This window comes from Acomys russatus, chromosome 22, assembly GCF_903995435.1.
Source record: "Acomys russatus chromosome 22, mAcoRus1.1, whole genome shotgun sequence".
NCBI classification, from domain to species: Eukaryota; Metazoa; Chordata; class Mammalia; order Rodentia; family Muridae; genus Acomys; species Acomys russatus.
Window position 1 is genome coordinate 25288547 of NC_067158.1, and position 22378 is coordinate 25310924.

Sequence of the window (22378 nt, forward strand, 5' to 3'; positions counted from 1 at the left end):
CCATGTTCCCTGCCTCATCCTGCTCACTTATCATAACCTAATGGTCTAAACCCACTTTAAAAAAAAAAAGTAACACCTTTCAGGGCCATCTACTGAGGCTGTCATGGAGCCTACAGGTAGGTGGACAGATTAAGTATACAAAGGCCCTTTGGAAACTCCTTGAAGAAAGCTGCCTGTGCTACCCAGCTCTTGCTTGTAGCAAACCCATCATCGCTTCCAATGAATCCTTACAACATGTGGCCATAGTTTTGGGTTAATGGCTGTCTGCCCAGGGCTTAACATGGTGTGCAAGAGTACCAACACAAGTGCAGATGAGTAAGGACTGAACATAGGTCAGTGTGTTCCATTATGCTAAGGCACATAATGAGAATGGTAACCCGGTGCCATGTCAGAGCATCACACCCATCAAGGACCCCTTACAGATGGGATGGGTGGGAACTTAACACGACAGTAGTCTGCACTTGCCTGGCTACTCCCCACCAGATCTTGGCATGGTTTTCTCACAAAAGGGAGGTGCTATTTCCAAATGCGAGGTAAGTGCTTCAGGGTACAAAAGAAAAGCTTGCCCTGACCACCATCCACACAGTATAGTTACAAATCAGTTAAAGCATCTTTATTTTTGCAATTATCATTCCATACAAAAGCAATAGAAATGCAAATATCAACAAGTTTACAATTGAATACATGAACAGAGTATCTGTACACATTATCATTTACAGCAATATTACATGGTAAATTAACTGATCATTTAAAAAAAGTTCTAAATCCTTCTGCCTCAACTCTCAGAGCATGTGCTAAGATCTTACCTCACACTAATGCTATTCCAAGTTCCAAATTAAGACTATATAGTTTATATAAAGCCCATTAATATAACAGCTTGATCTTTGTTCAGAGCTTTGTATGAGGGAAAACTACATTCACATTGATAAAAGACCATTGCAGCTGCCTGAGAATACTTTACCAGTTACCTATATAAAGTCAGCTGGCCCTAGATTGGTCCCATAAACACATGGTTAAAATCCACTGCCAACCCATCTGAAGAGTGGCAACTGAAGTCTCAAGGTCTTGTGGAAAGCCACAGTATCCTCTTGTCTAACTTGGCAGGCAAAGATAATAGGTTCAGTCTTCACTGGATTTAGCTTCATTTACAATTTAAAACATGCGTAACACACTCACCATACATAAAAATAAGGCAAGAAAAACAATTTATGAGAAAATAAACTCTCAACAGAGAAAACAAATACAAATGCACAGCAACCCCTGCCATCCAGACGGACAGGCAGAGCCAAGTGTTTCCCAGAGTAACCACCAGGTGGCAGTTAACTCATGGCAGAGAAGTCTTTCAAGGGTTCAGTTAAACAAGCTTCCAAATCAAACTCATCCTCCACGTGGCAGTCCACATGTCTGACTTTGGTGGGTGTGCCAGCATACACATCCTAGAAAACAGAGGTAGTCACAGCTACATCAATCCATCCTCTTAGTTACCCTGAACACAAGTGGGCTTTCTCAGCAGCAAGACAAAGCCAGGAAGACCAACATATCTTGCCATTTCTGTACAGCACATTCATGTTACTTCCGGGTTGTCACAACCACATTGTATGCTGTGAAAAGATCAATAAATCTGAGTATACCTGAGGTGACACAGATAGGAGCCAGGATAAGGTAATGCACCTTTGCTTACATATTCTGCTTTGTGTTTGAGTCTTCCTTGTTTTGCCAGCTCAGATCCTAGGTATTATATACGAAAATAGTGGAAGGTCTCATCACAAAAATAGAAATCTTTTTATTGTAAACTGTATAAATATAGACAGATATGAACAAATGTACCAGATCATTAACTACTGAATCAGAGATAAGGCAATTCTGTATAGGTCAAACAGTTGACTGGGGGTCGGGGAAACCCTCACTATGTAGCCCTAGCAACCTGGCAGGCCTGGAATTACCATACAGACCAGACTGACCTGGAATTTAAGAGAGCCACATCCCCGTTTCCTAAGTGCTGGGATTGAAATACTCCACCACCCCCAGTCATAATCCATGGTGCTTAAAACGATCTTGTATAGCGCCCAGGCTAGCTGAGGTTACAGGCATGGAGACCACAACTAGCTTTAAAATATGCAACTTTTAAAACTATTCAAAAAAGCAAAAACAAACAAACAACCCTATTCCCAGCCAGGCATGGTGGCACATACTTTAATCCCAGTACTCAGGAAGCAGAGGCAGGCAGATCGCTGTTGAGTTTGGGAACAGCCTGGTCTACAAAGTGAGTCCAGAACAGCCAGGGCTATTACACAAAGAAACCCTTCTTGAAAAACAAAACAAAACAAACAAAACAAAAACAAAAACAAAAACAAACACACACACAAAAAAACCAAACCAAACCAAACGCCCCCCAAAAAAATTCCTGGGCCAAGCAAATCCCAGCACAAGAAGGCAGCAGCACGAGGACCTCAGTGAGCTCAGAGTCAAACTTCTTTACAAAGTGAGGTTCAGAACAACTAGGACTGTCTGTCCCCCAAAAAACAAAAAACCATATTCAAGTAGGGCAGAGGTGGTGCACATCTTTAATCCCAGCACTTGGGAGGCTGAGGATAGGAGTTTGAGGCCAGCCTGGTCTACAAAGCCAGTTCAAGGACAGGCAGTAGCTGTCTTGTGTAATAATAGTATTACACAAAGAAACCCTGTCTTCAAAACTAATAAAAACACTGGGAGATGGCGGCACACACCTTTAATTCCAGCAGGGAGGCAGAGACAGGATCTCTTTGAGTTTGAGGCCAGCCTTGTCTACAGAGTGCCAGGACAACCAAGGCTACACAGAGAAAGCCTGTCTCAAAAAAATCAAAACAAAACAACCAATTATTCCTTAAAGAAGCATTCAGATATTCCTTATATCAGCAGTTCATCATTAAAATTGACTAAAAGGAGAAAAAAACAAAAGCCTAAATTGAAGTTAACTGCTTAGTTTGTGATCAATTTGGTACTTTTTGATTGGAAAAAGTTCCTTTTTCCAGCTGGAGAAATGGCTCAGAGGTTAAGAGCACCGGTTGCTCTACCAGAGGTCCTGAATTCAACTCTCAGCAACCACATGGTTGCCCACAACTATCTATAATGTAATCTAATGCCTTCTTCTGGCCTGCAGCATACATGCAGGCAGAGCACTGTATACCAAAAATAAAGAAGTTCCTTTTTCATACACACTACACTCAAACCAGTTCTAACCTCAGTTATATAAAGTGCTATACATTCTCAAATGACTTAAAACACCTTAAAACCAAAGCTGAGGCAAATCCAAAGAAAGCACTTACAAAGTTATCCTGTGAGCTTGTCTGGGACTCAGAGCTGCTTTCTGTGAATTCTGTCTCCATTTCCCCAAGATCTACAGGTTCTCTGAGAAATGAAAGATAACAAGCATGTCAGTCACCGGCTACAATCAGAAAATGAGAATTCGAAGTTTCTTCACTAAAAACAAACACAGCCCAAAACACAGTATATTGTCCCCCAAGGTCAGTTCAGTAACATTTACCAAATTTACACAGAAAGCTGAGAACAACTCCAAATGAAAGGCCTGCCAAGCTAACAGAGGACCCGAACCTGACAGTCTATACCATCACTCATACACACAGGTAAATATCCTTTTTTTTTTTTTTTTTTTTTTTTTGGTCTTTTTGAGACAGGGCTTCTCTGTGTGGCTTTGGCTGTCCTGGACTTGCTTTATATACCAAGATGGCCATATCCACCTGCCTCTGCCTCCCAAAGTACTGGGATTACAAGCATGCACCACCAAGCCCGGCCTTTTTTTTTTTTTTTTTTTTTTTTTTTTTTTTGGTTTTTCGAGATAGGGTTTCTCTGTGTAGCCTTGACCATTCTGGACTCACTTTGTAGACCAGGCTGGCCTCGAACTCACAGCGATCCGCCTGCCTCTGCCTCCCGAGTGCTGGGATTAAAGGCGTGCGCCACCATGCCCAGCTCCCAGCCTTTTCTTTTAAAAATTTTATGTATATTGGCGTTTTGCCTGTATGTGCATCTGTGTGAGGGTGATAGATTCTCTGGAACTGGAATTGCAGACAGTTGTGAGCTTACCACGCAGGTGCTGCGAAGTGAACCTGGTTTCACTGGAAGCCAGTGTTCTTAACCACTGAGCCATCTCCAGCAACGCCCCCCCCCCTTTAAAGGCTTTTCAAGACAGGGTTTTTCTGTGTAAACCCCCTTTTTGTTTTCGAGACAAAGTTTTTCTATGCAGCTCTGGCTGTCCTAGAATTCACTGTTGGTCCTGTAAACATTCTTGAAAACCAGTAGCAAGACCAACTTTCTTCTGGGGTTAGGAGATCGGCAGTACCTCAACACACTGGGGCAGAACTTCACATTGAGCCTGTGCATCAAAGCTGGGCATGGTGCCGCAGCTCTTTAATCCCAGCACTCAAGAGAGGATCTCTGAGTTCAAGGCCAATCTGATCTAAGACTACACAAAGAAACCCTATCTCAAAAATCCAAACCAAACCCCCCTCAGATAGGGATGGAAAGATTGCTCAGTGTGAAATTGAACCGTACACCTAATAGGCATAAATCCTAATTTTGGATTCCCACAATCCACATCGAAGAAAACTCACAAGCCCCTTAGCCCACACAGTAACAAACCCTGTTTCAAACAAGGTAGAAAGTAAGGACTGATGCTCAGAGCTGTCCTTTGACCCGCACACAGCCAGCTGTTCTAGGCTGAGCTGGTTTTTAGCTCCCAAAGGCTAAGCCAGCACAGGGAGTGAACTCCTCTCTGGCATCCACCACTCTGTGCAATAAACCAAGCCCAAAGGTTAGTTTATCTATCCTCCTGATCATGTCCAGGGTAATCTGTCACTGTGGCAGAGATAAAAGAAAGCAACAAAGACATACATTTCTTGCAAATCACATCCTTCCTCAGTAGGAGGATCCCAAAAATGTAAAGCCACCTTCCAGAGTTTAATCTGTTGGTCCCATGACCTCCGGCTATACTTCTTAAATTTGTTGGGGGTCCTGGGATGGATTCCAGGTTGTCGCAGGTGTCTGCAGAACATAAGATTACTACCTCAGTACAAGTCATTCACACATGCACAGCAGCTAAAGACTAAGCACACTTTAAAGTTAACATTTAACAAATAATCCAGGCCAGGAGAGGTGGCTCATACTTGTAATCTCAGCACTCTGGAAGCAGAGGCAAGTGGGTCTCTGTGAGTTCGAGGCCAACCTGGGCTACAAAGTGAGTCTAGGACAGCCAAGGCTCCACAGAGAAATCCTGTCTCAAAAAAAGTAACTCAGATTCTTTTTTCTTTCTATTTATTTTTGGCTTTAGGAAGCAGAGTTTATGTAGGCCTGGTCTCAAACTCAGGGATCCTGCTACCTCTGCCTGAGTGCTGAAATTAAAGGCATGCACCACCACACCCAGTAATAACACACTATGATGTGAAGAAAGAAATGCATTAAAAGCAGTATCCTTAATCAGGCATGAACCTGCACTCCCAGCACTTGGGAGATTGGAAAAGAAAAAAAGGTAAATGAGGACACACAGGGGCAAGCGTGGTGGCACAAGCTTTAATCCCAACACTCGGGAGGCAGATGCAGGGCTACACAGAGAAACCCTATCTTGAAAGAGAGAGAGAGAGAGAGAGAGAGAGAGAGAGAGAGAGAGAGAGAGAGATTGTTATATAGACCTTTGTTTTGTTTTGTAGACCAGTCTGGCCTCAGTGATCCACCTGCCTCTGCCTCCCGAGTGCTAGGATTAAAGGCATGAGCCACCATGCCCGGCTCTTTTTTTATAGACCCTTTCTTAAAATTTTTACTATTACTTTGGAAGCCACATTCTAGAAAATTTCTTTTTAATGCTAAGTGTGCCCAACAGACACACCCACAAAGAAAAAAACACAACAATAACAAAAAATTCAACTATTTTGTATCCTAAAAAAAAAAAAAAAAAAAACACTTAACTATTTTGTATCCTTTCGTATGTCTGTTCAAGGGAATAAAGCTGACACTAGCATGCCTTTAATCCCAGTACTAGGGAGGCAGAGGGAAGCGGATCTCTGAGTTCGAGGCCAGCCTGGTCTACAGACTGAGTCACAGGACAGCCAGGTCTATACAGAGAGACCCTGACTGTCTGAAAAACAAAAACAAAAAACAAGAGCGAGAACAAACAATAAAAGCAAGAATGTGCTGCTTATAAACAAAGTAATGGCAATTTTTGTCCACGTAGGGACCCTGTTGCTTGGAGCTTGTTACCTCCAGAAGACCCTCTCAGCCTCCATATAATAGCTCAAAACCATTGGTAACTGGAGTTCCAGGCAATCTGAAACCCTCATCTGGCTTCTAGAGATACCAAGCATGCACCTAGTATACTGTACATACGTGCAGAAAAAACATTCATGTATACACATTCTTTTTTGAGACAGTTTCTCCATAACAGTCCTGGCTGTCCTGAAACTCTCTTTGTAGACCAAGCTGGCCTTAAATTGTGAGAGCTGCCTGCCTCTGCCTGAGTGCTGAGATTAAAGGTGTGTGCCACTACCGACTGGCTTCATACACATAATCTTAAAGGGGGAAAAAAAAAAAGCATACAAAACTATGCAAGGCTCTCCAATTAGATGCTTGGTGGCCTCGAACTCACCGCGATCCGCCTGCCTCTGCCTCCCAAGTGGTAGGATTAAAGGCATGCGCCGCCGCCACTACCACCTGGCTCTAACATTCAAGTTATAAAAACAAGTATTTGTTCATCTTCATGTTCCCAGCCTTTTAGATGCCAATCTATTCCTGGTTTGCACTTAAATTCTGTATTTTTTTTCCCTTTGGTTTTTTTCCAAGAGAGGGTTTCTCTGGGTAGCCTTGGCTGTTGCTGGACTCGTTGGTCTCAAACTCAGTGATCTGCCTGCCTCTGCCTCCCCAAGTGCTGGGATACAGGTGTATGCCACCTCACCCGGCCTGCACTTAAAATTCTTTTGAGTCCTTAATAAACACATGCTGGGCAGTGGTGGCGCACACCTTTAATCCCAGCACTTGGGAGGCAGAAGCAGGCACATCTGAGTTTGAGGCCAGTTTGGTCTCAGGACAAAACACAAACACTTACATTCTCTGGTGTGTCTAACATAAGCAACTCCTTAATAGGCACAATGCTGTGGGGCAGGACTAAGACAGGCCTATGTGACAACACTACCTGGGGACCTCTTTAATATATCGATCATAGGCAATGGTGTTCTTCCCATAGTTGATCTGCTTCTGTCTTCTCATCAAGACACTTTCATCTGTCTCCACATCAGCTGGCACTGAAGACATTGACTCCTTTGAATCAGAACTGAAAAGAATGAAAAGATTAAACAAGCCTTGGGATTTAAGATCACTATGTGCCAAGAAAACACTGAAACATTGCCCCCCGCCCTCTTTTTATGGTTTTGAGATAGGGTTTTCTGTATAGCCTTGGCTGTCCCTTTGTATACCAAGCTGGCCTCAAACTCAAGAGATCCGCCTGCCTCTGCCTTCCCTTCTCTCTTTCTTTCTCTCTCTCAATTTTAATTGATACATAAAATAGACTCTGGGCTGGGAGGTAGTGGTGCACACTTTCAGCCCCAGCACTTGGGAGGCAGAGGCTGATGGATCTCTGTAAATTCAAGGCCAGCCTGGTCTACAGAGAAAGAATTCTAGGACAGCCAAGACTACAGAGAGACCTCTAGAAAAAAAAAAACAAAACAAATTCAGATTCTGTATCATAGGAATTTCCAGTACACACAAATGAAGTACAAACTACCAATAAATGCTACTAGAACAAGAAACTCCTCAGCAATTTTCATTAACAAATTAGAAATGTTTCAGCATGTACCTTCCTGATGACGACTTTCTCTCTCTTCCAAAGTCATTTATGAGCAGTTTTCTTTTGTATCTGAAAATAAAATATAATACTGGGGTTTTTTTTTTGGGTTTTTGTTTGTTTGTTTGAATTTTATTTATTTATCACATATACACAGTGTTTTGCCTGTATGTATACCAGAAGAGGGCACCAGATCTCATTATAGATGGCTGTGAGCCACCATGTGGTTTCTAGGAATTGAACTCAGGACCTTTGGAAGAGCAGACAGTGCTCTTAACCTCTGAGCCATCTCTCTAGCCCCATAAAATACTGTTTTTAAAAGTATAAATAAAACACACAAAACAGCTAACTTCCCAGAGCTTGGATTAAAGACACTGAAGAACAACAAAAAACACCACACAACAAACAAAAAATAGTGTTTCAAAAGCAAGACTAAAGCCCTTTTTTCTGAATAGCATGATCTGGGAACAGGAGAATGCTGGGTGTGTAAGATCAACCTGTGCTTATTGTTTCAGCCCCTGACTAAAAACTTAAAGGGGTTGGGTAGGACAGGGAATGAACTACTTTTTTCTTTTAATTTTTTATCCAGTTATTTATTTATTTTTATTTTGGAGACAGGATTTCTCTGTGTAGCTTTGGCTGTCCTGGACTTCCTTTGTAATCCAAGCTGGCCTTGAACTCACAGAAATCCACCTACCTCCGCCTCCTGAGTGACGGGGTTAAAGGTATGCGCCACCATGCTCAGCCCTTCTTTAAATTAAAAAAAAAAAAAAAAAAAAGAAAGAAAAAAATATTTATTTACTTTATGTGTATGAGTGCTCTGTTTCGAGGTACACCAGAAGAGGGAATCAGATTCCATTATAGATGGTTGTGAGCCACCATGTGGTTGCTAAGAATTGAACTCAGAACCTCTGGAAGAACAGCCAGTGCTCTCAACCACTGTGCCATCTCTCCAGTCCTTTTAATTTCTAAAAACACTTTTTGGGCTGGAGAGAAAGCACAACTCAGCAATGAGGATCACTTGGCCTTTCTTCCAGAGGATCCAGGTTCTACTGCCAACACCCATATGGCGGCTAACTCCAGCTCAAGGGAGATCTGATGTCCTCCTCTGGCTTCTATGGATACCAGGCATATACAGGACAGACACACACATAGGCAAAACATTCCTATACCCATAAGCTTTATGAGCTAGCAACAGTTGTGAGCTACCATGTGGGCATTAGAAAACAAACCTGCAATCTCAGTACTCAGAGACAGACGATCAATGTGAATTCAAGGCCAGCCTGGTCTACAGAGTGAGTTCAGGACAGCCAAGGCTACATTGAAAAGAAACTCTGGAACTTTTTTATTTGGGGGTGGGGGGGTGGTAGCACTAAGGGCTATTGGGGTGTCCTAGTACAGACAGTAGAGCTTGCCCATGGTGCTCTTAATGTACAAAGCAAAGCCGTCCAAGTACTTGGGAGGCAAAGGCAGGTGGAATCACTGTGAGTTCGAGGCCAGCCTGGTCTACAAAGAGAGTTCCAGGACAGCCAGGGCTACTTCTTCTTGAGCATGGACACTAAGAAACTGACAGCTAGGCGGATGCTGTAGACCAGCTCCTCATCAATCATCTTCATGTGGCCAACAGCAACAGCCAGACACAGCACCTTCTTTATCTGGAACTTGATCATCATGGATTTCACTTCACCAACTCTGGCCACCATGTTTTTATTGTATGTCAGCAGGGAAGGAACTTGCCAAGCTTGTTTAGGCCTGGGCCCAGGATACATGGGATCTGTTTGATCAGACTCTGAGGTCAAAAAGGCATCCTATTTCTTGGCCAGTGTGACCAACTTCTCAAGTTTCTTCAGCGCCTCAATATCCATGTGGGGGATATCTATGGCCTTGGCCTCTCATAGTGCTGTGGGTCCCCCAGGACGCACACCGAGCTTGGGCGAGGAGTGGACTTGTGCTGAGCAGCATTTGTGCTCCTGAGGGTCATAGTTCTTCAGGCTGATATGCAACTCCACCATCTCCAGAAACTTCCAGCACCTGCATGCTAGTTCTCATGCAGGACTTCCCACACCATCTTGTACAGGGTGTCCAGAGAGACTTTGCTGCTCAAGGCTGCTCCAGCCACGAGAACCGGAAAAAAGTGCCCTGGAACTTACTATCTAGACCAAGCTGACTTTGAACTCAAGAGATACACCTGTCTTCCCAGTGCTGGAATTAAAAGTATGTGCAGCTACACCCGTATGTGCAGCTACATCCAACTATTATCTGGAAATCTCATAAACAAGACTAAGCTGAAGTCTACCAGCTGTCTAGGCACTTTCTACTTTACTAAGGCAAGGTCTCTCTATGCACTCAAGAGTTACTGTTCAGCTAGTCTATTAAAATATTTGCTGGTTAGTCTACCCAGTTTGCCTCTGGGAATTCCATTTCTGCGTTCTAAGTGTTCTGGAAGTATAGGCAAGCCACGAGGCCCATCCAACCTTTACGCAGGAGATCCCAACTCCAGGCCCCATTCTTGTGAAGCAACCACTCCATGCACTGAACCATCTCCCCAGCCCGATTATCTTTACACCATTAATTAAATTTCTGCCAGGCATATCTCAGGATTTACCCTATGATCTTTAAATTCCTTAGCAATCCTTTGAAAATAATTCCAAAATCCTATATATGACTACCACAAAGACAACAAAAGATGACTCCTTTGAAAAGCTTACATCTGGTGTATTCTACTTTCTTCCTCAGCATTTCTTTCGAATAACTCCTGTACTTAAGATCTACATTAGGCCAGGCATGGTGGCTCACTCCTTTAATGTCAGCACTTGGGAGGCAGAGGGAGGTGGATTGCTCTGAGTTCAAGGCCAGTTTGGTCTACAAAGTGAGTCCAGGACAGCCAAGGCTACACAGAGAAACCCTGTCTCAAAAAACCAAAAAGATACAAATGTCTTTTGACTGTCTCCAATTTAGCCAGACGCAGTAGTGCACAACTGTAATTCAAGCAGAGGCAGGAGGATCTGAGTTCAAGGCCAGCCTATTCTATAAAGCCAGTCCAGGACATCCAAAGCTAAAAACTTTGCTTCATACTGGCTTACCTTCAAATTCTTTTCTCTGGCAAAGCCAAGGATGTGGCTTTACCTGGGAGGTGGTCCCTCAGGCTGCTGTAGGTGACACTGTGGACTGGTTTCTTTATGCCAAGTAAGTAAGTACTCTTGTTAGAGAACATATCCAAGTACACCCTAGCAAGCCAGGCATGGTGGCACACGCCTTTAATCCCAGCACTCAGGAGACAGAGGCAGGCAGATCACTGTGAGTTCAAGACCAGCCTGGTCTGCAAAGCAAGTCCAGGACAGCCAAGACAAACACAGGGAGACTCTGTCTCAAAAAAAAAAAAAGAAAGAAAGGAAGAAAGAAAGAAGGAAAACCAAGTACACCCTAGCAGACCCAAGACCCTGCTTTCAACCTTCAGCACTGTCAAAGACAAAAAATAAACTTCTAGAGTTAGAGCTATAAATCCAAGAAAACTTTTTTTTTTCTCACACAAATGTGAAAGAATTTTTGGATCTGTACTACCTAAAGACTTGGGAAGGAAGGCTAGGTGTGATGCCAGGCAGAGGCAGGCAGATCTCTTGTGACTTCAAGGCCAGCCCAGTCTAAAAAGTGACTGTCAGTACAGTCAGTGACCCAGGTTCAATTCCCAGCACCTATAGAGGTTCACCACTCACTCGGGCACTAGGCACGCATGATGTACAAGCATAGCACTCCTATGAATAGAATCTCTATATATAAATAAAACTGGATGCGTGTGGTGGTCACCAGTAATTCCAGTGCTTGAGAGGCAGATGCATGGGATCCATAGGCTACGCTGGCTAGGTAGAATATCAGAATTGGTGTGTTCTGAGTTCAGTAAGAGACTAGCCTTGTTAGCAATTTTAGGGAGGCACCTGATGGCAACCTCTGGTCTTGATATACAGTTGCACATGTGCATGCACACACACGTGCTCACCCTCATCACTGCAAACCACATGACCTCACCTATTACCACTATAACTGGTTCTCAAACTAGGAAGCACTCATTTAAAGGAACTTCCTACAGAATTCCTGGGCACTACCCATCAGTAGCTCAAGGAGCCTGTAAATGTGTGTTTCTAACAAGTTTCCAAAGGATGCTGATGCTGGCCTAAGGACTAGATTTTTCCTTTTTTTTTTTTGCAGGGATCAGTAAACTCAGGGATTGCTAGGCAAAGTCATCGGCACCAACAACAGTCCCAATCCCCTAAGGAACAGATTGTTGAGACCCATTATTCTAAGACTAATGATGAATACAGTAACTAAGAAAACACACACACAAATATTACAAAGTATGTACTTTGTGGGGCTGAAGAGATGGCTCAGTAGTTAAGAACACTGATTGTTCTTCCAAAGGGCCCAGGTTCAATTCCCAGCACCCAACTGGCAGCTCACAATTGTCTCTAACTCCAAGATCTGATATCTTCACAAAGACATACATACAGGCAAAACACCAATGCACATAAAAAACAAAAATTATTAAAAAAAGAAAAAGGATGTACCTTGCAATCTCTTTGTTAACTCTGGTCCTCATTTCATCCTCTTCAACTGCACTTGCCCAGTCAGAACATCTAGAACGGGGCTTAGGCCCTTCAGGAGTTGTAAAGCTACAATAAAGTGAAAATCCATTTCAACCATGAGTGCTTTGTCTCAGTTGTACAGAAGAATGACACTGTTAGCAAAAAGCCAAGGAAACTGGTCTGTTTAGATAATCTCTCAAAGCCTATCTGGACACCATTAGACCTTTAGCTACCTACTATGAACCAGTGCTGGATTATGGGAACAGTCTACTGAGAAGGCAGAGACGAAAATCAGCCAAATATTGACAGTGCACGAAGAGCATCCTCCATGGAACTTGGCTTTATATTCTGGGACAGTCTCACCATAGTCTTGAAAACTCTTATGCCTTAGCTACCTCGTAAGTGTTGGGAATACAAGTGTTAGCCACTATACCTGGCTTTAATGTGCTCACTTAGCTGCAAAACAAGGCATTATAAGACTTGTTTGTTGGGTTTTGGTTTTTTGGAGCAGGGTTTCTCTGTATAGCCTTGGCAGACCTCTAACTCAGAGATCTGCCTGCCTCTGCCTCCCCAAGTGCTGGGATTACAGGCACACACCACTTACGGGATTTTTAAGACTCTAGATAACAAAAATGCAGTGCCGAACACTGTGACCAACCCATAGTGAGTCCAATAAAACAGATGAGGTTTACCTTTTAGATGCTCGAGACTCATAATGTAATAGGATCACAATCACAATGTCGGGAAAAAAAAATGAAAATATCAATCTTTTGAATCTAAAATTTCTTCTTTTGTTTCTGAGACAAGATCTTACTACATAGACCAGGCTGGCCTTGAACTCAGACCCTTTTGCCCCTCCCTGAGTGCTGGAATTAAAGGCATCCAACACCATGCCTCACAGTTGTCATTTTTGTTGCACTAAGAATTGGTCTATCTTAAAAGTATACCCCAATACTTGAGTTAAATCTAATTAAAGGGCTTAGTTCCATCTCAAGTAAATCTTTGGACAAGCTCACATGCCTGTAATCCCAGCACTTGAGAGGCAGAAACAGAAAGATCTCTGAGTTCAAGGCCAGCCTGGTGGCCCTATATAGTGAATTTTAAAAGGTGTGGCAGGACTACATAATGGGACCCAGTCTTTAAAAAAAAAAAGCACACAGGCCAGTGCACAGAAGCATTCCTGTTATTGGCAGAATGAAATAGCTATGGCAACCTAGGAACCAGAAGAGTCCAGAGACCAAGACCTAGAGAGATGGCTCAGAAATTAGGAATGCTTGCTGTTCTTACAGAGGACATGGGTTCACAATCACCCATAAGTCCAGTTTCAGGGGATCCAATGCCCTCTTCTCATCTCACAGACACCACACACACATGAGGTACACTTACACAGACAAAACACTCATCCACACAAAAATAAATCAATCTACCCAGACACAGTGACACATGTCTTTAATATCAAAACCAGGGAGGCCTGCCTTGTCTACCTAGTGAGTTCCAGGACAACTCTGGTTCACACAGAGAATCTCCATTTCAAACAATAGGTTGGAATTGGTAGCACATGCCTGTAATCCCAGCACTCAGGGAGGCAGAGGTAGACAGATCTCTATGAGTTCGAGGCCAGCCTGATCTATAAACAAGTCCAGGACAGCCAAGGCTACACAGACAAACCCTGTTTCGGAAGAAAACAAAACAAGACCAAAATAAATAAATAAATACGGGGGAAAAAAAAAAAAAAAAACAAGACAGGGTTCAAAGCTTCAACTCCACAGGTTTTTTGGTTGGTTGTTTTTGTTTTCATTGACACAAGATAGTCTAGTCTCAAGGTCACTATGTAGCAAGGAAAGGCCTTGAACTTCTGATTCTATGGCCTCTAACTCCTGAGCACTCCTGGGAGTACAGATTTATCACTTCCCCTTACCGACCTTAGGGTTGTCTGGCCTCTGGCCTGCCCTATAATCGCCAAACGCCTGATAGCCTCCCCAACCTTAACAAGATTCCTCCAAGGACAACTTGCCCACCATGCCACCGGGACAACTGTACTCAACAGAGACGCTCAAGGATTTGAATCAGTCTTGACTTTCCTATCCTCAACCAACATGTCTTGCGCGTTCAGAATTCTGGAGGCCACACCACCTTCACTGACTCATTAAGTCACCATGTCCCTTCACTGGGCTTAGAAACCCTGTCCTTTTCTCTGCTAGTTAGCTGTCTAGCAACCAACACATCCCCAAAGGAAGGCACAATGAAAAACCGAGATTACTTTGCTTTTTTCCCATCACTACACTAGGGCCCTCCAAAGAGAGCACTTCACTGAGCAGCCCCCAGCACCAGCTTACTCTTCTGACACTCCTGGTCTCTCTGAATTACTATTTCACAGGCTGGCCCACCTCCATCAGGCTACCAAGAGACTTCACTGACTTCAGCACAATGCCTCACCTTAAAAAAAAAAAAACAAAACGCTAGGCGGTATTGGCGCCCACCTTTAATCCCAGCACTCGCAGGAGGATCTCTGCGAGTTCGAGGCCAGCCTGGTCTACAAAGGGAGCCCAGGACAGCCAAGGCTATCACAGAGAAACCTTGTTTCGAAAAACCAAAAAAGAATTTTTTAATTTAAAAAATAATCTTATTAATAGGAAAGGACCCGGGAACAACGGAAGAATGAGTGACCTGGGGATTCAATTTAGGTCTGAATCTGGCTTTCAGGTAATAAAACCTCATTTCTCTCTGGCCCGCGGGAACGCTCTCTCTCTGTCTCTGTCTCTCCCTCAGGGGAGTTCCGAAACATTTTAATAAGGTTTTCAAAATAGTCCCTGAAATTCTGCGTGAACACAAAAGACTGACCCACTCCGGATGAAACCAGTTTTGCCGCAACCTACCAGTCGCTTGTAAGATGCCTCTAATACCGAGCAAAACTGAAGAGAACCTCCAGAGTAACCTAACTTATCCCAGCAGCTCCTAAAACAAAAACGAGTGCAACGGGACGAGGGTCCCTCAGGGCACCCCCCAGACCCTCCGGGTGACCAGCCCGTTTCCATTGAGGTGGGGCCCACCTTGCAGGTCGAGGGTCCGCAGTCTGGCGCTCTCCTTCCTCGAAGTCCTCGGGCTTCCGGTCCCTTCCGTCCGCTCTGCGCTTCCGTCCGAGGCTCCATCTCGCCGGGGACCGCGGGCTGCGGACACAAACTGCGGGTCAGTGGGCGGGACCCCACAAGCACTGGTGGTTCAGGGACACCCCCCCCCCGCCACCTCACGGACGTCCAGACACCGAAGACTTGTAGACCGCATGCCCGGCTTACCTTGCACCGCCGTCGCGGCGGCTCCCATACCGGGGTGGGCTTCGAGGTCTGCAGGACATGGCGGCAGAGGGCTGGAAGGCGGCTCGGCAACGAGATGCTCGCTCGGACTTCGTCAGCGCTGTCGCCGAGCCCAACCGCCCTTAAGTGCGCAGCGGCCCCGCCCCTCAGCAACTCCCGCGCGCGCGCGGGGTCGGGAGAAACCACCGGGCGTGCACCCGCAGGGGAGCCCGTCTCGGCCCTGCGCGTCCCGCGGACGGACCCGGTCCGGACCTAAGCCTCGAAACTGCAGGCAGTCGCCAAACTCCAACTCCCGATGCAGCCGCCCATGAGCACGGGAAAAGATGGACTAGCCCGACTACGGTGAAAAGCAACTGGTGACCTCCATCCTACCCCACCCCCCGAGCCCCTGACGGCCTTCCTAGAGGCTGGCGCTGTGGCGGCTGCGTCTCTGATTGGTTGCCCCTTCGCGGGCCCGAGGGGTATTGGCGGGAGATTGGGCAGAGCGCGCCGCTGCCACTCAAAGTAAGAAGGCGTGGTCACGTCGCTGGTGCTGGCTCCAAAAAAGAGGCACAGTCCAGGTTCGGGACTGGCCCCTCCCACCCACCACCGCAATGTTCCCAGAGCGCCTAGTGATAGTTTAAATCTGTAACTTTGAAAGAGTGCAAAGGGTCCCTTGTTTTGTTTTTTGGTTTTTTCCACACAGGGTTTTTCTGTGTAGCCTTGACTGTCCTGGACTCACTCTGTAGACCAGGCTGGCCTCGAACTCTCACAGATCCGCCTACCTCTGCCTCCCAAGTGCTCGGTTTAAAGGCGTGCGCCACCACCACCCAGCTTAAATTTTTTTTTGGTTTGGTTTGGTTCCCCCCCCCCCCCCCGGCAGGGTTTCTCTGTGTAGCCTTGTCTGTCCTGGACTCCCTTTGTAGACCAGGCTGGCCTTAGGATCCCTTCTTTTTCCCTGCAAGACTCTCTGCCCTGTCTCTGGTGCTGTCCTCTCGGCTTGAGTCACACTAGCTGGGGGGGCCAGGGCCCCTGCAGACCCCACGTCCTGGGCGCAGATGGTGAGGGCGGCCCCAACACTCCTTAAAGGTAGATCTGGACGAGAGCAGCGTGAAAGGGTGAGATGGCAGCGGGAGCGGAGATAACTATGTGGAGCCTTCTAAGGGCTTGTCCTTCTGAATGCACTGAGCACCGACGCTAGTTTCTAACATGGCTCTCTGGTCTCCGACCATACTCACCTGACTTTCCAACTTCCTCCAGCCACGGTCCCAAATGTTGCAAATGTTTGGTTTTATTACCAGGTTAAACAAAATGAAGTACATCACTTGGAAAGTAACACTTTATTAAATATTGTGTCATTTATCTACATTTACATTTATCTGTATAAAAGTAAATGCTCTGTAGTTAATAAAAATAAAATAACCTCAAACCAGTTGGCCTCTCCTAGGCAGGCAGCCCTTGAAACTAGCTGACGCCCAGCCATACTTCAGGGACAGGCAGAACTGGGCATCCCTGGGGTTAGGTGCAGTGTTTGCTGGGTAAGGGGCTAACTTGGTCTGTCACTACTGTTTCTCTGGGCAAATGTAGGCTCCTCAGGGCAGCTACACTGTGTCAGAGATGGAAGGTAAAGGGCAGCCCTGGCCTCTCACATCTGCACATACGTCCATCAGAACTTTAACCACTGAGGTAGCCTCTCCTCATCCAAGCAACCCACAAGGGCTACAGCTAACCCTGTGCTGCATCTCTAGTGGGTTTCTTTCTGGATAGTGCTGTGGCTTTCTGATCCTTGGCTTCCTAAACCCCTCCCTAGGGCCAGGAGGGACTTGACCTCCCCTGGCCTGGAGAAGTAAGACAAGACACCAAGAGTACTGTGGGTCCTCTAAAGCACAGGCAGCAGCGCTCATGAGTACCGTGGGAGAGCACTCTGGCCTGCCTCCCTACCCAGAAGTGGTCCCTTGGCTGGCGCAGCCACCAGAATACCCTAGAAAAGGACTGCACACTAGAGTGGCACCCTGGTGACTCTCTCAACAGCACAGGGCCTGGGACAGACATTGGCCTGGCTTGTAACTGAGGGGCAGGCATGCTCTGTAATAGAATTAAGGCAAATGGGCCAAATGAAGGCTCTTGGGCCAAACATCAATGTCCTGGGGCTACGGAACATCCTATGTGGAATATCAGACCCACCTGGAAGTAAACAGGAAGGGAAGATGCTGAAGGTCCAGGGACAGAGCATTTCCGTAAGAATTTCCTTCAAGTCAAATCCCTCAACTAATCACAGACTCAAGGCAGAGAGTGGCTATAGATAAGTGTGTGCTTTAACTAGAACCTTCTGCAGAGGTCAAGGAGCTTTAGCCACACCTCATAAACTGGCTAATAGAGAGACATAGACTATGCTATGGTGCTCAGCGTACACAGCACACATCCAGGATGCAGAAGCGGGCTCGGCAAGTGGGGCAGGGCACACGGCTGGCCAGCCAAGTGTCAGGGCGCTGGGGATCCTGGCGGCTGGCAAACCACTTGCCCATGCAAGTGAGACACCACATGGGTCGGCAGTAACACTGCTGGCACTCGCCCACCGCTGGCTCCTGGCAGGTCTTCACCAGCTTCACACTGGCCCGTGTCTGCATGCAACCTATACAGGCCTCGAGCTCCTACAGAGAAGTAGTTGAAACAATAGGGGTTACAAAAAGGCCTACAAGATGGTCCTGGGAGGAGAGGGGTACCACCCACTCTCACACTTGGGCCATCCCTCACCTGGTTGCTGGGCACTGAATACGCTGGATTGACCTCCACCAAGGAAGCAAATGTTTCTAAGAAGAGGTCACCCAGGCTCTGGCGGATGACCACATTGGCTGCACTTCGAATTGGGGCATGGAGCTTCTCACACAGTTCACCATACTCCGCCGAGTTCAACCTGCAAGAGGCATGGATGGATGAGATGTGCCAATCTGCCCTTGGGTCCACAACCCAAAGCAGACAGGGCCAGGTAAGACAAGCTACCTCAGTGAAGTAGCCACTAATGATAACCATGAAGGCAAAGGTGTCACTCATCCCCAGCAGAGAGGCTAGGAAGAGCCTGGAGCTGAGGTGCCATCAAACTACATGCCTAGGCCATCCCAAGAAGCTGAGGGACAGCTCAATGATAAGAGTGAAGCAAAGCCACAGCAAAGAAAGCAGAAGGCAAGCGGGGCCTTGAAAGAGGATGACACGCCAGGCGTGGTAGCACACACCTTTAATCCCAGCACTTGGGAGGTAGAGGCAGGCGGATCACTGTGAATTCGAGACCAGCCTGGTCTACAGAGTGAGTCCCAGACAGCTAAGGCTACACAGAGGAACCCTGTCTCGAAAAACCAAAAAAAAAAAAAAAAAAAGAAAGAGGATGACACTAAAGGGATCACCTGACTGACGTCACATAGGCCCCAGGACTGCCTCAGTCCTCCTCTACCCTCAGCACCTCCTAAGAGGTGCTGCCCTCCATAACCATCCTGCACTTACCGAATGTCAAACGGCTGCGTAGCGGGGCTGGTGCTTGCCACACGTATGGTGAGAAGCTGCACTGGGAGGTTTGAGTCTGGTGAGAGATCATGCTGCCGAGACTCTGTCACTGTCAAGTGAACATCCTGCTGCTGAGCCACATGCACACGGTACGTGGTCACCTTCATTACCCATGTGTCCGTCACAATCACTCTGGCACCAGGTGCCCCGCTAGCAAACTTGTCAATCCGCCGGAACTCTGTGTTGATGGAAGAGGCAACCGCCTGCCAACCCGATTGCGGAAGGGCATAGAGGGCCAGGGTTTGGGCCAGTGGGTGTCGGGTCCACCTGTCCCAGGACCAGTAATAGATCAGGGTACAGGAGATGAGGGGAAGGGTCACAGCCAGGAGAAGGAAGAGCTGCCAGGCCTCTGGGGCCTGACCAGGGGAGTAGAGCTGCTTTTCTGAGGCTGCAAAGCACATGCCCATGTAGTAGCCTGCAGAAGAAAAGACATCTCAGGGGAAGGCGGCTGCTCGGGCTATCTCTCTCCCAGGATGACCCATCTGGAGACCACAATGCTGTCCCTGTGCTGGGGAGAGAGGAGCTACTTCCTCTTTATTGCCATCCCTGAGCCTCGCACTGGTCACCTAGGGCATGGTGAGCTCCCAGGACCTTGCCCTTACTCCTGCACCTCCACAGCAGGCCTGCCTCAGCCCTTACTCCTGCACCTCCACAGCAGGCCTGCCTCAGCCCTTAGCCACAGCAGTGGCACCACACACTAGAGGAAATGTTTATCAATTTCCCACTATAACTTCACAGAAATACAAGTAGAAAAATAAAACAAAAGTTGCCAGTTTGGGTGGTGGTGGTGCACACCTTTAATCCTAGCACTCAGAAGGCCAAAGGCAGGTGGATCTGCAGCCATCCTGAGACCAGGAGCTAGTTCCAGGACAGCCAGGGCTACACAAAAACAAACAAACAAAAAAAATCCTAGAAAGACAAAAGGAAACACAATGTCTTTGCACAGTACTGACCACTGGCACACCTGACACAGTTCCTTGGGCTGTATCTTGGTCTCTCAATTTTGCCTCCTCTGAGGAGGCAGATCCAACATAGCCTGTATCAGAGCCAGGGCACTGTACAAGGAAGTAAGCCAGTACTCAATGACAGGGCATGTTGCAAGAACAGAGAAACCAGTTTTAGGGTCCTGTTGGCCCAACAAGGAACAACCTGGACATCAAATGTTCTATAAAGTAGAGGGTAAGGTACTGTTCGGGAAGGCTCCAATCTGCAAGAACCAATAGTAAATGTTTGCTTTTAGCCAACTCATTGAGAGTGTTAAAATAACTTGTTATGGTTATGTAGCAACAGAAGCCAGCGCGCTGTCTGCCTGCTGTCAATATGACCTCCCTGAATGGCTTGTGCTTACTAACTTGTTCAGGCATGGGGGTGCCCATGAGTACAGGTAAGGGGGATCCAAAAGCCCACCAGACCGCCTCTGGTCAGAGAACCCTGCCTCAGAGCCCCACTTTATCTGCCTTACAGGGCCTGGGGTTCCCGAACCAAACGAGGACGACATGGTCATGCCAGCTCCAGTTTCAGTTCCCCAATGGGCTCTGCTCAACCCACCTCCTTCTCAAAACAGACCTGAGTGTTTCTACTACCATACCTGCCTCCGTCTCCCTGGCGACCTAAGCTGCTGCATCCTCCAATCATTCCTGTGCCAAGAGGTGCAAATATGCCAGGCTGTCAGCCGTCTGTTCTCCAGACCTGTCTTTCCCTGTGCCTGCATCCTCCAAAGGTCTCCTTCATCTGGTTCTTAGACTCTAATCACTGCCATATCCCAGGAGTTCTCCCATCCTACCCTCCAAATAACCTACAATGGGCCTCTCAGAGGACCCACTAGCATATGAGACACCACATGCCTTGGACAGGGCCATAGACCTAGCCTGGAAAAGAAGACTCTCCATCAGTATACCCCACCTTGAACGTCTTCAACCTCTGCATGCTCTCCCCACACCCACCTTCCCCAGGCAGCCCTCCAACTCCTGTTGTAAGGAGTCAACAGGAGCCCTTTCCTAGAAAACGTCCAACATGGCAAACAAGCTTAACGATTCTGCACTCCAGCCACGGTGGCCCGGCCCCACCCGAACATCACTCGCTGGCCACCTCCTGGGCCGCCAACCTCTCAAACGGGCAGAGCACAGGGTGCCCTAGAGCGCTCAGCTTACAGCCTGGGCTGCACAGATCCCGCTCGCTTGCACCCGCTCTTGACCGGGTTCTCTGCACCGGTTTCGGCGGAGAGTCTCCTCATCCTTGGAGTCTCCGAGCACCACTTAAGCGCCAACCCCCGTTCCGAGCGCAGGAGGCTCACCCAACGGCAGCAGTGAGTGACACAGTAGTGTGGCGGAAGTTCGCCGAAGGTGGTAAGGCACGAAGGCGGCATCCTCGCTGCCCAGCCAGCCCGACAACAGGTTCTGAACCGTGAGCCCGGCTGAGTAGAACTCGTTGGGCGTGAACACGAAGCAAACTGCGAAGACCAGGTAAGCCAGAGTGAAGGTCACCTCAGGGCTGTCCATCGCGCCGCAGCTCACCCCGCCGGGCACAGGCAGGGGAGTCCAGCCCTGGACAGTTGGAAGGATGTCGCAGCCACCACCGAACCGCACTCTGGGAGATGGAGTCCTATCAGGATGCCCGCGAGGCATTTTGGGAGACTGAGAGCGTTCCGCCGCGCGTCAAGGCACCCGCAAAGCATTCTAGGAGATGGAGTCCCTCCTCAGGTTGCCCGCAAAGCATTCTAGGAGATGGAGTCCCTCCTCAGCTTGTCCACATCAGGTGACCCGAAGGGCACTCTGGGACACAGAGTCTCCAGAGGCCACCCCGGCATTTGGGGGGAGGGGGGGGAAAGAAGACTCTAGGAACCGCAGACCCACGAGTTGTGAGCTGCCCAGAGGCCTCCCGCTTGGGTGCAGCCTCTCCCTTATAAGCAGTTCGGAGGAGACACTGCAGCTGGTTTCATTTAACAGCTAAGAAAAGCCAAGCCAGAGCTAATTGCTCTCTGACTGCCTTCACGGCCACCCTGAGATTGTCAGGGGAATGGTGGGCGGCACAGTGACTGCCTACCGACGGACAAACTTGGCCTGCGAGGCGCCAAGCCTACTATTCCCAGACACCCCGACGCGCCCACCTCCCCCCCCCCCGTCCCGGAAGCGGAA

The 22378-nt window shown here is 47.4% G+C and overlaps 2 protein-coding genes and 1 pseudogene across 3 annotated transcripts; all 3 read right to left on the minus strand.

The window, feature by feature from the left end:
- Positions 1–575: 575 nt before the first annotated feature.
- On the minus strand, positions 576–15793 carry Slbp (stem-loop binding protein). 2 transcript variants are annotated; one of them, XM_051165249.1, is made up of 8 exons: positions 15693–15793; positions 15450–15566; positions 12382–12486; positions 7835–7894; positions 7175–7312; positions 4888–5037; positions 3306–3387; positions 576–1436 (listed from the first exon to the last, which is right to left on the minus strand). In XM_051165249.1, the coding sequence occupies exons 1-8, from the start codon at positions 15749–15751 to the stop codon at positions 1320–1322; spliced, it is 828 nt and encodes a 275-aa protein (XP_051021206.1). In that variant the 5' UTR covers positions 15752–15793; the 3' UTR covers positions 576–1319. The 2 variants fall into 2 exon arrangements, with proteins under 2 accessions (XP_051021206.1, XP_051021207.1); XM_051165250.1 differs by lacking the exon at positions 576–1436 and adding an exon at positions 1451–1601.
- On the minus strand, positions 9215–10048 carry LOC127205923 (60S ribosomal protein L10a-like; annotated as a pseudogene).
- A 1656-nt stretch (positions 15794–17449) lies between the features above and the next one.
- Positions 17450–21865, minus strand: Tmem129 (transmembrane protein 129, E3 ubiquitin ligase). The gene is made up of 4 exons (XM_051164946.1): positions 21538–21865; positions 19185–19659; positions 18444–18603; positions 17450–18340 (listed from the first exon to the last, which is right to left on the minus strand). Exons 1-4 carry the CDS (start codon positions 21740–21742, stop codon positions 18092–18094), a joined length of 1089 nt encoding a protein of 362 aa, XP_051020903.1. The 5' UTR covers positions 21743–21865; the 3' UTR covers positions 17450–18091.
- Between the last annotated feature and the right edge of the window lie 513 nt (positions 21866–22378).